The following is a 16,381-nucleotide window of genomic DNA, read 5'->3' as shown; positions in this document are numbered from 1 at the left end:
ATTCAAATCGAATAGTAGTAGTACCACTGTACCAGCTTATAATAAAAGTTAGTATTACAATTAAGGAGGCAATTATAATTTCTAATTGCGGTGTGATTAGGTTAATTAGCACCGGGATCTCTCTCGTTTCTCGCGGCGGTGGCGGAACGGTCACTTCTCTTCTTCACCCGACGCAACAATCCCATCGCTGGTGGCGATTTCGCGAATCCACCTCGTTTAAAAAGGCAAAGTCTAGCCTAGCTTTCCTCCCTCTTGCTCGCCGGCTGCGGAGAAGGGGTTCGAGTGAGATAGAATCCGGAGGAGGAGGAGGAGGAGATTGCGGCGGCCGGACGGCGGCGGATCGGTTGATTGATTGATTGGTTGGTTGGTTGGTTGGGTTGATCGATGGCGTTCTTGGGGAACGGCTACTGCTCGTCGGGGTCGGAGGGGGAGGACGAGGACGAGGGGATGGAGGGGTACCGGAAGGGAGGGTACCACGCCGCCAGGCCCGGCGACCGCTTCGCCGGCGGGAGGTTCGTCGCGCAGCGGAAGCTCGGCTGGGGGAACTTCTCCACCGTCTGGCTCGCGTACGACACCCTCCTCAACGTACGCCTCTCTTGCCGCCCCCGATTCCTCTCTTGCTTTCCGTTTCTTGTCTTGTTTTTCCCCCTCTCTCTTTGCCTGTTCTTTACTCGATGCTCGGTTGGTTTGGTTCGGTTGCTTTTGGATATTGGAAACTTCGGTTGAGGTCGTTGGAAGCTTGCTTTTTATCTGAAACTGTGCGCCCTGTCTCCTATCTCCTGTTCATCAACTGATTTGTGTTTGGTTTCCCTTCTTCTTTTGGTACAGATTTCTGAAATGCTCTGCAGCCATTTGTTTGCTTCTGATGAAAAAAAAAAGGGAGAAATTTTCCTACATGTTTATATTGTTTCTACCGCACGTCTACTATTCCGATTCGTGCAAAAAAAAAGTTTTTTTTCTCCATCACAAATATAGCAGTTGTATGGTGCAACCAATATATCATGAGTTGTCAATTTGAGTATTGCAAGTCCGAATTTTGCAGAGATTTGTCGCGCTCAAGATCCAGAAAAGCGCGAGGGATTACGCACAGGCGGCACTCCACGAGATTGAGTTGCTGTCGGCGATAGCCAAAGGTGACCCGACAAATTCCAAGAATGTTGTGCAATTGCTGGACCATTTCAAGCATGCTGGTCCAAACGGACATCACGTTTGCCTGGTCACCGAGTTCCTCGGTGATAGCTTGCTAAGGTTGATACGGTACAACCGGAATAAGGGCATTGGTCTGAGCGGAGTCAAGGAAATCTGCCGATCAGTGTTGGTCGGTCTTGATTACTTGCACAGAGAGCTCGGCATCATCCACACGGATTTGAAGCCGGAGAATGTTCTTCTTGTATCGACAATAAACCCATCGAAGGACCCAGTGCGCTCTGGGTTCACACCGATTCTTGAGAGAACTGTGAGCAACCAGTACAGCGGATCAGTAATTAGTTTCAGTGAGAAGATGCTTAAGATGCGGGCAAGACGCGCTGTCGCCAAGATTTCACTGAGGAGGGAGTCTCTTGGTGGAGTTGCAGCAGAGATGGAGAAGGAGAGAAGCCTGGATGGTATTAGCTTGAAGTGCAAGATTGTTGATTTTGGGAATGCCTGCTGGGGTAGTCAGCAGCTTGCTGGTGAAATTCAGACAAGGCAGTACAGAGCTCCTGAGGTGATCATTGGTGCTGGGTACTCATATTCTGCTGATATGTGGTCATTTGCTTGCATGGCCTTTGAGCTTGCAACCGGTGAAGTGCTGTTTGCTCCCAAGACTTGCCAGGGCTGTAGTGAAGATGAGGTAAGAAACTGTTATTTATGTTGTTTAATTTCAACTTCTCAAGAATACCATCCTATGTCTTAGTATTCCTGCTAGTTCTGATGATAATCCAGGCATACAAATATGCATCAATATGTCACATAGTCCCTTGCAACATACGACATATTAACCAAATAATAAAATGCTTTTAAAAGCATCTGCTAGGGCCTTGGCCTCTTGGGCCACTTCATCAAACAAATGTGCAAGCAGTTATCATGAAAGATGCACCCAACCTGACAAGCACCAACCTAGCTACTGAATCTTTAGAAAAATGAAAAATGAATTTATTGGGTCCACACTCTTACTCAGTAGTATTCAAATTAACTTAACCAACTTCTGATCTGCAGAAGTTGATGGTGAAGGATATCATGTGATGTTGCTATTTGAGCAGTTTTTATCATCTTGCAAAGTCACTTTCGTTTCAATATCAATTTCCGATTAAAAGTACTGAACCTATTAAATTTTTTCGCATAAAAGGTGCCAGCCAGGATACTAGGACTGTTGTGCAGTGTAAACTGCGTCGTAATATGTACTGGGACAAATTGATCTGTGTTGTTATTGTATTGAAGAAAAAAGGAAATTGTCCTCTGTTCTGATTCTGTTAAATTCATACTTATGAAGAAAAATATCTAACTGAGAAATTCCTCTTGCCAGATATAATGCACTGGTACATATAAAGTACCAACCGGTGATCCTTGTCCTATTAAAAATAACTGCAGCTAAAACTTATGTTACTGCCTGCTTGATTGCTCTGTTAAAGTGAACTTGATATCATGCCTATGTAAGATTGTCTGACACATTGATGCACATTGAATTAACTAATCAGTCAACTTCACTACTTCTTACTTCGATATAAAATCTACTGGCATAGAAGTGTTATAGTCAATCAATCACCTCATCATTCTGTTGGTATTCCTTTATAGGATCACTTGGCTCTGATGATGGAAACCCTTGGAAAGATGCCTAAGAAGGTTTGGCAAGTTTCTCCCTACACTGCATCTATCTTGATGTTTTTGAGTTTTCTCTAATCCTTCTGTTCTGTTTCAGATTGCTAGCTCAGGTACTCGTTCAAAGGATTACTTTGATCGGCATGGAGATTTAAAGAGGATCAGAAGGCTGAAGTTCTGGCCTCTAGAACGTCTACTTGTTCAGAGATACAATTTCACTGAACCTGATGCCCAAGGTTTAGCTGATTTTCTTCGTCCAATTCTAGATTTTACTCCTGAAAACAGACCCACAGCTGCAGCTTGCTTGAAGAATCCATGGCTTAACTGATTCGACGATACGGTGACTTTTGAAGCCTAACAAGTAGAATCTTATACAAGCTATGTTGACTATCAATTACTCTGTTTGACTGAGAATGCAGAGAATTATGGCCTTGGTTCTTTGCCTTCTGCAAGCTTTCTGCTAGCTTGGAGAGCTTGGTTTTTCTGATGCAGCTCAGTTTTCATAGAGCAAACAGTAGACACCCTCATTATCTGGATATTGATAGCAAAGATGTTGGGGGTATCATCAGAGTGATTCTTGAGCTCAAGTTTCCTTTTTCTTTTATGAAATGCTTGACCATCATCATGTATCTGGATGTAGTAGCAGAATTTCCATTAGTGTGTTTTGGGTGTGGAGCTAGTGAAATGCTAATTAACGTCAGCATGTGCGCTGGCCTGAATTCTGTCGGCTGTGCCTCGTGTTGATGTAAAGATAAATATTTGCTAATGTGATCTGGGCCATCTGGCAGTGGCTACCAAACCTTTTATCTTTTGGTTGAGAAAGAAAGAGCAGTTCCAGTGCAGCTGTGCATTGATTCTTTTTGCTCAATGGATTCTGTGCTGTAAAGTTGCTTACTGGTTCAGAGCCAGCGTGCTCCGTTGCAGTTTGCTTGCTACTGCAGTTTTTATCTGTGATTCGAGCTGTAACCTGTCCCGTACACGTTTTCTGAAAAAGAGAGGCATTTGTGTTGTTTGGTGAGGAAATGGGATTATATGATAAGAAGTTAAGAACCTTTTAAACTGGTGTATCTGCAACAGTTTTGTGCCAACTGCTGAATCGCTAAGCAAGCGAGATGTAATGTTGTGCAAATATAAAAAACGAAAAGTTATGCTAAAGTACTTTGGATAATAAAGTAAGTCACAAACAAAATAAACAATAATTCCAATTTTTTTGAATAAAACGAATGGTTAAACAGTGCAATCAAATATATCAAAATCCCTTATATTAGAGGACGGAGGGAGTATATTTGAAATTATATTTGTCAAATGTGACAAGTCCAGGTGACCAGGTGGAATTTTACACCAATGATCTTAAATTCTGGTTACATCTCAATCAACTGAAAAATGTAGGATATTAAGATTGCACAAATGAAAAATACTAGTAATTTTTGAACTAACACGTCATAAAAAAAGAGGGGGGGGGGGAGTATGAAACTGTTGAAAAAGTAAGTTCATGATATTAAAAATTCACAATAACCCATAATCATATCATAACAAGGGTTCATTTGGTGAAACTCTTACTCTGAGATTCTTGTTGCATGAAGCTCGAACCATAGCAGACACTTTAGAGATTCTGGATGATACAGAGTGATGTTGTTGCTCCGCTCCTAAAAATTACACTGGGAGCGGCATTCCCACTACTTTTCAGCTCCGATCCACTATCACAGTAGGAGCTATACCAAACAAACCCAAAGTAGGCAAGTACCAGTAATGATACATTTTTAGCCTTTGTAAATATCCAAAGGAATAAGTTTACTTTGGGTTCCTCTATTTGTCGCCCAGTCTGATTTTCGTCCTTTGATCGCAAAACCGGGTATAATAGGTCCCCCAACTTACGAAACCGTTTAAATAAGGTCCCTTGGTAGTATTTGACCCGGTTTTGACTAAGGTGGCGACTACGTGGCTACTTTGACTCGGTCTTTATCTGACGTGGCATTGACGTGGCGCTTATATGGCAATTCGATCCGAAAAATAATAAAAACTATGAGACCCACATGTCAGTTTCACACACACAATAATTTTAAAAAATGGTGGGGCCCACGTGGACCCCACCTGTCATCCTCAGTACCCTCTCTCTATACCCCTCTCTCTCTCCTCTTCTCCGCCGCCTTCTTCTGCGTCGCGTCGCCGCTATCCGTGTCGCCGCCGCCGACCACCCAGACACCCTCCGCGCGCAGGGACGGCATCGCCGAGTGCCTCTACACCGCGCTCGTCATCCTCCAGCCGCCGCTCCACAAGCCGCCTGCCGCCTCTCAAGTCTCAGCTCCGTTGCCGCCCCTGTGCGCCTTCCGCCGGCGCTCACCATTCTCAGGGAGAGAGGGGGGGATAGAGAGAAGGGGATAGCGAGCACTGCGCCGGAGAAGAAGGTGGCGGCGGGCCGCGGCGGCGCTCGGGGCAGACCCAACAAGGAAGTCCTCCTCCTCCTCGTCGCTGGACTGCACGAAAGCGAGGCGACGAGGCCGAAGATGGCGAGCATCTCGGCGAGCAGCGCCTTGGGCCTCCCCATGGCGGCCTGCACGAATGCCACCGCCGCGGTGCTGTTCGACGACGCGGCGTCCCTCCACCCCATCGCGGCGTCCGCCGCCGCCGAGACAGCATCCCCGGCGGCGGCGAAGGTGGCCGCCACGGCCCTCTCGACGGCTGCTCTGATGGCGCAGAGGAGGAGGCAGCTGAGGTAGCCCGGGAGCTGGACCAGCATGAGCAGGAGCACGACGGCCATGGCGGCGCCCTTGAACACCACCGCGGACGAGCAGGTGATCACCGTGCTCAGCCCTGTGATGAACAGCTTCGCCATGGCCATTGCCATCGATCGCCTCTTGTCTCTGTCGTTCTTTTGCCTGAACACGACGTGTTCTTGAGATTTCTTGATGAAAATTTGTCGAACACAAAATGTATGTTCTTAAGATTGAGCAGGGAGAAGAGATCAAAGAGGAAGAGATATGAATTTATTTGGTCGATTGGTTGTGCCATCGATTTGGTTGCCACTTTGAGTGGTAGAGCACGCATTAGACTGGTCGTTTGCGACGTTTGTTTATGACAATGTACTACCTCGTGCAGAATGGTTCAGAGTTCAGTGTTCTAGTGTTCCTCTCAAGCTGTCTTTGCAGTTTGTATCATCATTGAATGTTTATTATATGTTCACGTCAACTCCCCATCTCTCTGTGCCGGCGGGAGAGGAGGGAGCGACGCACGCATGCTCGCCGGTAGACAAGGGAGCTCGCCTAGCCGTCCGCCGCCCTTCTAGCTCGCTGGCGGGAGAGGAGGGAGCTCGGCATGGCTCTAGCGCGGCGTAGGCGGCGGGAGGACGACAAGCGCGGTGTAGAGGCGCTCGGAGATGCCGTCCTGGCGCGCGTGGAGGTCGGCGGCGGCGACACAGATGGTCTGGTGGTCGGCGGAGGTCCCGGCGCGCGCGTTGGTCGGCGGCGGCGACACGGATGGCGGCGTCGATGGCGTCTTCCAGGGCGCTGCCGCGCTGCTCGCCTTCACGCGGACCGGCGGCGCTCCGGTCGGGGGGCAGCGCCGACCACGCCCACCGCTGCCGCCGGAGCTCGCCTGCTCCACTGCTCACCCGCGCCGTCCTCTGCCCGGGAAGAAGAGAGAGAAGGGAGAGGGAAGAAGAGAGGAGTGAGGCTGACATTTGGGGCCCATATGGCACCACCATTTTAAAATTATTTCTTTTTGCAGCTGACATGTGGGGCCACACTTTTTTTTATTTTGCTGAGATATAGTTGCCACGTGAGCGCCACGTCAAGCTACGTGGGACGGAGACCTAGTCAAACAAGCCACGTATGCGCCACGTCAGCTAAAACCGCCTTCAAAACCACCGAAGGACCTTGTTTGCCCGGTTTCCGTAAGTTGGGGGACGGGTCATGCCCGATTTTACGGTCAAGGGGACGAAAATCGGACTGGGCGACAAATAGAGGGACCCAAAGTGAACTTATTCCATATCCAAATCCAAAACTTCACTTATTTGTGTGGCCCAATAGGACCGATTTTGCTCGGAGGATAGTATGGCTTTGGGTGGGCCGGATTCAGCCCAATTAATGGCTCATTCGCCGGGAAGAAAAGCTGGGCTTCCTTTTCCTGAGAAGAAGAAAAAATGCAGAGGAAAATTTCTCCTTAGCGACGACGAGGCGGCGGGCGGCCACTCTCCAGTGTCATTTGCCCGCCTCACCTGCACTCTCTCCATCTCTCTCCTCCGGCGAAGGCGCGGCGCGGCGGCGTTCTCCCCCCGCCTCGCCTCCTCCTCCTCGCGCGCGCGGCCGCGGCGAGCCAGGCTCGGAGGCGGCGGCGTTGACGGGACGGGCTCCTCTCCTCTCCTCCCCGACCACACCCTACCTTCGCCCCCGCGCTGCCTCCTCGCGCGCACGGCCGGGAGACAAGCCAGGGGCGACGCGGCCGGCCTCGCTCCGCTCGGCTCCATCTCGGTTCCAGTCGAATTGGAGGTATCCATTCTCCCTCTCTCAGTCTCTCTCCTGCTGCCTCGCGCCACCTCATGAGCCGGCGTCCGCCTCTGATGCTGCGGATTCTGAAATTTTTGGTTTACACTGGTGTCCAATTCTTCAATCTCAAGTTGGGGTTTAATACCCGACCACCCAAACCTAGACCGAAGGGTAGATGCAGGATCGTACTAGAGATTGTTGAGTTGCTGCAGAATTTAACTTCTGGATAGGTAGGTAGTTTGTGCAGTTTGGAAGAGGGGATGGACATTTTTGGGCATGGGTTACGTTAGTTGTTTGTCCTAGGGGGAAACTGATCGTTTGTTGGGTTCGTGGTGGCTACTCCATCAATGTAAGTGGAAGGATACTGTGGCTTCTTACTTCTATTATGTTCATGGTGCCTGCTCATTTGATCTGACATCATGTTCACTTCTTCAAGCAACCTATCTAAGTGTACATTTGAAGTTTCTGGAAGAAACTTCTGATCTTGTCTACTGTTTTTCTTGGATAAGTTTCGCTGCCAACAGTTGCTGATTGTACTATTCCCCCAGAATGCTTAAATGCAGACAATAAAACGGTTGCCAAAAAGTGTCCATAGCTCGTTGCGCTCAAGCATTGTTCTATTTGACCTATCAAGGGTTGTTGAGGAGCTGGTATATAATAGCATTGACGCAAATGCGAGCAAGGTATTACTTTCACATACAAAAAGGCAAACTATTATGCATGCAGTATCTTCAGTGACATAAGTTTTCTTTTTGATTCATTTCAGATTGACATCTCAGTGAATGCCAGAGCATGTTATGTTAAAGTGGAAGATGATGGTATGCCTTTATAGCTTTGTACCTTATGTTTTAAATTTCTTACTGCTGGTATTTGCTTTTAGAATAGTGTTTCCTGTTGCAACTATTGCAGGCTGTGGTATTACTCGTGACGAACTGGTTCTTGTAGGAGAAAAATATGGTAAGTTAAAACTTCTACTATTATTTATACATTTTCGTTTACTCCCTATACTCAAAACTGCTGTTTTTGTCATATTAAACAATGAGGGTGCATTGTTGCAAGCTCCTTCACTTGTTGAAGCAGGCCTTATGGATGCTTATCTGATTTCTCTAATGTCAGAATAGAATTATTATCTTACAGAAAAGAAAAGGTGAATACATGATTTGCTTAGAATTAGATAGTAATAATGGAAACAGTATCATTCTGTGATATTTGACATCGATTATTGATATTGAAAGCAGATGTGTTTATTACTATTTTTTATCATCAGATGTTTTTATTGTTATTCGTATAGATTGATGGTTGGTAAATGAAATCACTGTGTTGTTTTTGCTGCTGATGTCACCCAGTGATGCTTTATGCAAATCATCATTAGGTGCATAAGGATTTCAAGACAATATATCTTTGATTTCTCACTTATGGGTCATGAGAAGTTAGTTGCATTAATACCTGTTGGCAGGTGTGAATTTACTATTTTGTTTATTATGCTTATTCACCGTTTCTTTGCAACCAAATATATTTTGATGTGCTGTCCTCAGGGTAAAAAAGAATTAGTTGTCAGTGGGTAGGATTATAGAAACCCCTTTATTTAAACTTTTGTATCTTGTTAGATTCATTCTTTTTTAAGACGTGTTAAATGTATATCCACCACCTTAATTACAGTAACCATTCACTCTTGTTTTCAATGCGCTAATAATGTATAACTCTTTTATTCCATAACAGCAACATCCAAGTTTCATAATGTCATGGTTGATGGGGAACCTAGTTCCAGAAGTTTTGGATTAAATGGCGAAGCACTCGCATCACTATCTGATATCTCTGTTGTTGAAGTCAGGACAAAAGCTCGCGGGCGACCAAATTCATATTGCAAGATAATAAAGGTAGTTTACACACTTAACCTTTTAAAAGCTCAGCATAATCTTGATACATACATCCATAGCGTATCTGAATTCTTCTGGCAAATATACAGGGATCCAAATGCTCACACCTGGGAATAGATGAGCAGAGGGAAGTTGTTGGAACCACAGGTACATTTTTACTCTACATTTAAAGATCAAGAAAATAAAATTTTACTCTAGTCGTGTATTCATGTGTGGTATATTTACATTTTTTGCCATGTTATATAAGCTACGTATCGTAATGTTTTTCATTTTTGTGTAGTTATTGTTCGCGAGCTTTTTTACAATCAACCTGTACGCAGGAAACAAATGCAATCTAGGTAAATCATGTTATCTTTTTCATCTGTACATGTTTCTTACAATTCACAATTTTGTTGGAAAGAAGATTTGATTGTCTTTCTCAACATTATGTTTTTGTAGTTACAAAAGAGAACTACATCTTGTGAAGAAGTCTGTTCTGCGAGTTGCACTCATTCATCCACAAGTTTCACTCAGACTTTTTGATATTGAGAGGTAGTCTATTGTGCTACACTAGCCATTTTTATTTTACCAATACCGCGTGAGAAAGTGTATCTATTGACATATCTTTTTTATGTATGTAGTGAAGATGAGTTGCTATACACGATTCCTTCATCCTCCCCCTTGCCTCTTGTATCAAACATTTTGGGGAAAAATGTCTCCAGCTGTCTTCATGAGATAGCTACCTCTGACAAGCATTTTGCTCTTTCAGGGCACATCTCCAGACCAACAGATGTGTTCTGTAATAAGGTAACATTTATCATATAAGTTGTGGGTTGTTGAACAAAAGTTTGGCAACATGTATTCAGCAAAGTGTGTTTTTCCTCTGTAGGATTTCCAGTACTTGTGTATCCTACAATCCAGTTCTTCACTGTCTATTTCCATAGTTTCACATACCATTTTTCTGAAAGCTTGAGTTGGGAGATATCCTTGACTTTCCAAAGATATCAACTCAAGATTCGTCAGTAAAAGCCCAATCCACAATATGCTCAATAACCTGGCATCTAGTTTTCAATCTTCTGCAAGGAATGAGGAAATTGATGTTCGGAGTAAGAAGAGGCAGAAGAATGAAGTCTACCCTGCATATCTGCTAAACTTGTGCTGTCCTAGATCAAGCTATGATCTACATTTTGAGCCTTCACAGACTATTGTGGAATTCAAGGTGATCCATTACACATTTATGCTTTTTAATTCCCCTTCTTTTTCTGGTAAAGCTTCATATGTAAACAACTGACCGGATAAAAGTGGTTTGGGCTTTTTTTTTTTTTTGGGGGGGGGGGCATGTTGATTTGTACCTTCATTTCTATTTATTTTAAAAGCAAATTTTCTTTCTTATAGCTTGACATTCATTTCCCATTCTTTTTTATGGTTTTTCTACTCTTTAGGATTGGCAAACTGTCATGTATTTCTTTGAACGAACTATCACAGACTATTGGAAGAAGCATGCACCTCAACTGCCAGAAGGTTAGAAAAATATTTACTTCCGTAATGATGTCTTCCCTGAACAATTTTGAAGTCTAGAAGCTGTTGATTGAATGATTTTCTTATTGTTATCCTTTTCTATTGTAGTGAAAGCTATTGGCAATGATACCTGTGTGCCTTTGGAAAGAGATGGTCAGTGATTTAGTGTACACGATTCTCTTCCTCTTTTGATTCGTCTGCCTTGTGAGCTTTGTGCACGTGTTGTTTTTGCAGTGAAATCAAGTCAGGAACTGTTAAGGCGTCATGGTGTGCAGAAGAAAGAAGATGTCGCTGAATTGTACCAAACAGCTCTGCAGAAGAATACAGTACGAGACATGAATTTTGATACAGCTGCCCCAGCAGAACCTAAAGACAATTACCTTTCTTTGGATATGGAGCCATCCACATGGCGTGCCTGCTATGACCAGATCAGTGATGCATCCCACACAGATGATGTTGCTAGGAATGGTCGGAAATTTGGTCATAAGCAAATATGTTCCCTTCAAAGTTATAGTTATCAGTGGTTAGAGGACGGCTCTTCCCTGTTAGAAGACTCTGATCTTTCAAGTGCTAACCCAACTATTTGTAAAATGCAAAAGACAGAAGATATATTCCATGGGCATGCATATTCTGGTAAGTTTGGACTGCTACAAGATGCAGAAATCGAAATCGGTCCAGAAATTAAACTCCAAGAATATTGCTTTGAATCTCCCAATAAACCGAACAGAATGACCTGCGATTTTGTGCAAAAGCAAACCAATATAGAGGCACACATTTCAGGCCGTGATGGATTCTATGTTGATTTTGATAAATTGAACGAGGACTGTCTACTCAATGAGATATCAAAGACAATCACTGATGTTTCCTGCCCTCAAATGCCACACTTTAATGATGGACTCTGTCCTGAGGACGTTGGCTCCTCCAAGAGTTCCTGTAGTGTCAGGAAAAAGTCTAGTAAAAGGCAAAATAGTGCTAATGCAATTGCCCAGATGAAGTTCCATGATATGCAAGCAGTTTGCGAAAGTGATTACATGGATAGGTCCTTCATCAAGGATACATGTGGCCTTCATTTCTTTCATCCATTCTCGTTGGCTGATACACCTCGCAGTCACAGTCGTGCAAGGATTGACTTGGAATTGCATGGAAGGTCAAATGAAAGCATTAACAGTTGGAACTGTGAAAATATTGGCACTGATTTTGGATTTACTTCAGACAGGTTTAATATTGATTCATCAATGATTTTTGAAGGAAGCAAACATCTCAATAACTTTGGCAATGGAACTCAATCTCCTAGTTACTTCAATCATGAATATTGTTCTGTCGGTCAGTTTGCTTCCAAACAGGATCGGATACCCTTGAAATCAAAACATGATGCAAGAATGTCATATGATATTTCTCCTGAGAAAAGTTCTACTGGTTGTCATTTGAATGTTTCTTTTTCCCAAGTGGCAAAAAGCAGCAAGCTTACTGAAGATCAGTATGGATGCAGTCAGAGGCCCAGGCTTTCCAGAGGTAGATATAGGAGTCGTTCTGCACCACCATTTTACAGAGGCAAAAGAAAATTCCCTAGATTAAACGAACCACTAACCAAATTGACTACAGAAGGTGGTAAATATACCACTGTTAATGACTCAGGAGGTACGTCTTCTCAGAGCCATGGCAAATCTTTATACTGCTCTGTCATGAGCAATAAGTTTGTATCTTTTATACTGGATGCAGATATCACACCTGTTCAGGAGTATACATCACATATGAACGCAACCCAACCTATTCCTGAGACCTTTAGCAATGACTTTTCTGACCTAAATTTCAGGTATGCTTCTTTTGCATGTTGCCATACTACTGAGAATGTCTTACTCTTTTTTTATTTTTTCATAAACCTCTTACTATGTACTTATTTTTGCCATTTTCTTAGCTTGAAGGGAAATGTCAAAATGTGCGAAGAGAAATGTTCTGATGAACTCGAAGATTCTACTGCTTCAGATGAAATAACAAAATGGCGTGATGACTCTGACCATCATGCAGTTGAGCATTTTGTGCCAAGAGTTATATCACTGTGCACAATTTTCTATGCTCATATTTTATCTCTCTGTGTAGGTTTCGGAGTTGCAACATGGTCCTTTTGAACACGATGATGATGTACTTAGCATTTCTTATGGGCCCTTACACCTCTCATGCAGTGTTCTAGTTCCTGAATGTATTGATAAAAATTGCTTTGAGGAGGCAAGAGTTTTGTTGCAGCTGGATAAGAAATTTATTCCTGTCATATCTGGGGAAGTACTACTCCTTGTTGATCAGGTCTGTAGTCAAGTATGTCATTTGTGGAAAAAAGTTAAATTTAGGAGTATTCTCTCCATTCAAAAGTCTTAAGACATATTTCATTTTTTGGTTTTTCCAAAAGTCTAAGGCCTATTTGTAATCTCTATGTGCTAAATTAAATTGTTGACCGGAACACAAGAAGCCATCTTAGTACTTATTGGTTGCATGCATGTGTATACTTCATTGGTTTTGTCACATGGTGGATGAGTTAATTACTCCTTGATCTTTGTGACAAAAGAAATAGGTCTTAGACTTTTTGGATGGAGGGAGTATTATTTAGCAGTTTGTTTATATTGTTTTGTGGTAATAGTCATGTTGTGGAGATGAATTCTGTTGGATTGCTTGTTGCATTTGATGACCGCGATACAATACACTACTTTTTTTTCTTACTGTTTAGAATTGACTAGTCATAGGAGATGTTTGACCTTTATGTATATGATGCTTGAGCGCATAAAATGTTTGAAATATATGCAGGATACCAGAAACTTGTTGGATTTTTTCTTTCTTTAAGCAGGAAGAATTCATTTTTTATGTTCACATACTATATGAAGTAGTCAGTGTGTATATGGTGACAAAGGTACTTCTCGGACAGATTTTAGTAACTTACTCCTTGTTCTTACTATTTTACAGCATGCAGCTGATGAAAGGATACGTTTGGAGGAACTCCGTCGAAAGGTTGTTTAACTTAAATTGACCAGGAATGTTCATAACATTGTTTCCCCTCTTTCATATTCACTTTGTTTGGATTTACAGGTTTTATCAGATGATGGCAGAGGGATTACTTACTTGGACTCTGAGGAGGACTTAGTACGTCACTTTATACTTTATAGCAGTTGGCATCTGCTGCACTGTGTTAATAGCTTAATATAATATATCTAAGAGAATTATTTTGAGATTAAGATAAGTTTTCTTTGAACACTAGGATGTGTTGTTTGATCTTCTATCATCTATTTATTTGCCAGGTTCTCCCTGAGACTGGATTTCAATTGTTCCAAAAGTATATGCAACAGATCCAAAGTTGGGGCTGGATCATCAACAGTACTAATTCCTGTGAATCATTCAAAAAGTAGGTGCCTGACAATCATGTGAATGAAAAACTTTCTTTTGTGTACTTAGCCTTCGGTGCTATTTTATCGAGGTCTTCTTGCACATCTTCTAGTTATGTTCATTTGAATCTACTTCTGTAATTAAGACAATCTGAGCCTTCTAGTGCTGTTTAGGTTGCACAATTTTAGTTTGTGTTTATCATACCTTCAGCTTCTTATAGTATAAGAATAGTCAGTTCAGAAGGTCACATGAATTTCTTCAATTAACATTTGGTGATAACATGTTATGATGCTTTTGGATGGCTCAGTCCATCATTCTCTACCCATTGTGAAGGAGCAAAAAGCTGTTTATCCCCTCTGTATACACTAGAATATAATAATTGACACATACCATTTACTTTATATTTTAAAGGAACATGAACGTTCTGAGGAGACAATCGCGCCGTCTTACTCTTGCTGCTGTGAGTAACCTTTTCTGCGACCCACATATATTCAACCTCTCTGCAATAGCTACTTATCGTACCACCCCTGCAATCTGTCTAGGTGGTGTGTTGCTTTGTACCTGTGTTGGTTATATGCTTATTTCTATGGTAAAAGTTAGTTTGATAACTTTGATATCCATGAAATGTCCGAAAGTGTTTCAAAAGAATATAGACAAGCTTCAAACACTATATTTCTTTGAAACCTTCAGGCCATGCTACGTTTCTTAAAAATAAGGGAAAAAAATATTTAATAAGGGATACTTGTTCTCATTGAGTCTGGTAATTAGCTGTTTTTTATGCAATTTGCTATCTGTAGCCATTTATGTTGTAGTGATCTAGTTAATCATTGTGTACATTTTTTTTTGTTACTGCTATTTGAAGCGCAAATATTATCAGGAGTGGCTGTGGATATGCAATTGTCTTTTTTATATCTTGTTTTTCTATGCATATTATCCTAATGCTGTTACAAATATCTGGCGAAATTTTCTCAGAAAATTTGCAACACATGTTATAGTGCCCTCATCATGTACCCTGCACAGGTTCCATGTATTTTGGGCGTCACTTTAACAGGAAAAGATCTTATGGACTTCATTCAGCAGGTGATTTATTCTGCTACACTTCATTTTAAGTTATGAAACTCATCAATTTAGGTCAACATTAGTCAAATTGTTTGGATGTGTAATGCTTTTTCTTGACAGTGTATTTGTACACCGTTAGATGTAGGTCCCGTGTCTTAGAAAATGCTAGTTCGGAAGGAAGATAAAACTGCAGGGAAATGATTTGTTATTCTAACTGCAGAGTTTTCTTATGCATTGCTATTTTTTCCAGCTTGATGACACAGATGGGTCGTCAGCTATCCCCCCAGCGGTCATTCGTATTCTCAATTTCAAGGCTTGCAGAGGTACACCTTGTATCTCTCCCCTTTTGTTCAAAAGTTTTCACCTCGACTCAAAAGCGACGCCCTGATGTTTGTTCTTGGTTGACCTTAGGTGCGATCATGTTTGGCGATCCTCTGCTACCATCGGAGTGCTCTCTGATTATCGAAGAACTGAAAGCAACATCTTTATGTTTCCAGGTACCATCGAAATGCTACAATTTCCAGATCTTATTCTTACTGTTATCTAAGCCATTGGTTTACTGATGAAAGCTCCATTAATAAACCATTAGTAGTGTCTAATCAAGGTTTTTCTTTGTTTTTTTTTCCTGGCAGTGTGCTCATGGACGTCCGACCACCGTGCCGATTGTGAACGTCGCATCTCTCCGCGGCGAGTTGGCGAGGCTCGGAGCGGTGAACGGAAGGCAAGAAGAGACCTGGCATGGTCTCTCGCACCATGGACCCAGCCTTGAACGTGCTCGAACGCGCCTCAGAGAACTGAGAAAGCTACGTGGTGGCCTGTAGCTGTACAACAGTACAAGATGTAGGATCATATAGAGGGTAAATAGTCCAAAAGAAAAGGAGAAGTGTTGCATAGTGCTTCAATAGGAAGCGGCTTTGTAGTTTGCAGAGATAGATATGCCATTGGTTCACGAAGAAGAGGTAAAATGGCCATGAGCCGTGTTGTACACTTGTAAACCATTGTGATTTGTGAAGGCCATTCTCACCCTGTAAATATATGACAATATTTTTCGCAGTTTTCAGAGCAAAAGCCAAGTCCGGCTCTCTTTTTTTTTTTTTACAAAGCAAAAGGTAATAAGCTTAGCAGCTTGGGCTCCTTTGAAACACATGAATTTTAAATGAACTAACTTGATTTCTACAAAATTTATCTTACAAAGTCCGCCTTAACAAGGTTTTTGCCTTTCTTTCCAGATGATGACCAAAGTAGAAGAGACAGTGGTAGCCCAACTCCTCAATCCTCAATCTAAAGTTGGGCCTTGCTTATGTG

At 42.7% G+C, this 16,381-nt stretch overlaps 2 protein-coding genes across 2 annotated transcripts; both read left to right on the top strand.

Annotated features, from left to right (window-relative positions):
• The first annotated feature begins 132 nt into the window (after positions 1–132).
• LOC4347794 (protein kinase dsk1) lies at positions 133–3,664 on the top strand. Its single transcript, XM_015795849.3, has 4 exons — positions 133–585; positions 1,043–1,831; positions 2,773–2,820; positions 2,897–3,664. The coding sequence occupies exons 1-4, from the start codon at positions 385–387 to the stop codon at positions 3,122–3,124; spliced, it is 1,266 nt and encodes a 421-aa protein (XP_015651335.1). The 5' UTR covers positions 133–384; the 3' UTR covers positions 3,125–3,664.
• Positions 3,665–6,988: 3,324 nt separating this feature from the next.
• Positions 6,989–16,129, top strand: LOC4347791 (DNA mismatch repair protein MLH3). Its single transcript, XM_015757027.3, has 25 exons — positions 6,989–7,280; positions 7,826–7,960; positions 8,044–8,095; positions 8,187–8,234; positions 8,997–9,154; positions 9,244–9,301; positions 9,435–9,492; positions 9,593–9,685; positions 9,775–9,940; positions 10,023–10,038; positions 10,135–10,352; positions 10,576–10,654; positions 10,760–10,804; positions 10,886–12,289; positions 12,371–12,464; positions 12,567–12,675; positions 12,749–12,949; positions 13,601–13,645; positions 13,724–13,777; positions 13,933–14,036; positions 14,429–14,477; positions 15,038–15,097; positions 15,327–15,399; positions 15,488–15,573; positions 15,709–16,129. Exons 2-25 carry the CDS (start codon positions 7,835–7,837, stop codon positions 15,895–15,897), a joined length of 3,585 nt encoding a protein of 1,194 aa, XP_015612513.1. The 5' UTR covers positions 6,989–7,280; positions 7,826–7,834; the 3' UTR covers positions 15,898–16,129.
• The last annotated feature ends 252 nt before the right edge of the window (positions 16,130–16,381 follow it).

Source organism: Oryza sativa, chromosome 9 (genome assembly GCF_034140825.1).
Source record: "Oryza sativa Japonica Group chromosome 9, ASM3414082v1".
NCBI classification, from domain to species: domain Eukaryota; kingdom Viridiplantae; phylum Streptophyta; class Magnoliopsida; order Poales; family Poaceae; genus Oryza; species Oryza sativa.
Note: the sequence above shows the minus strand (reverse complement) of the source record. Positions and strands in the feature narration are given on the sequence as shown.

Bases quoted from the DNA above. Each gene is read 5' to 3' on its own strand.
- LOC4347794 (XM_015795849.3), top strand. From the start codon at position 385: ATGGCGTTCTTGGGGAACGGCTACTGCTCGTCGGGGTCGGAGGGGGAG. The intron at 586-1,042 runs GTACGCCTCTCT...CGAATTTTGCAG, and splicing joins CGTACGACACCCTCCTCAAC to AGATTTGTCGCGCTCAAGAT. The intron at 2,821-2,896 runs GTTTGGCAAGTT...GTTCTGTTTCAG, and splicing joins TTGGAAAGATGCCTAAGAAG to ATTGCTAGCTCAGGTACTCG.
- LOC4347791 (XM_015757027.3), top strand. From the start codon at position 7,835: ATGCAGACAATAAAACGGTTGCCAAAAAGTGTCCATAGCTCGTTGCGC. The intron at 9,686-9,774 runs GTAGTCTATTGT...TTATGTATGTAG, and splicing joins AGACTTTTTGATATTGAGAG to TGAAGATGAGTTGCTATACA. The intron at 15,098-15,326 runs GTGATTTATTCT...TATTTTTTCCAG, and splicing joins TTATGGACTTCATTCAGCAG to CTTGATGACACAGATGGGTC.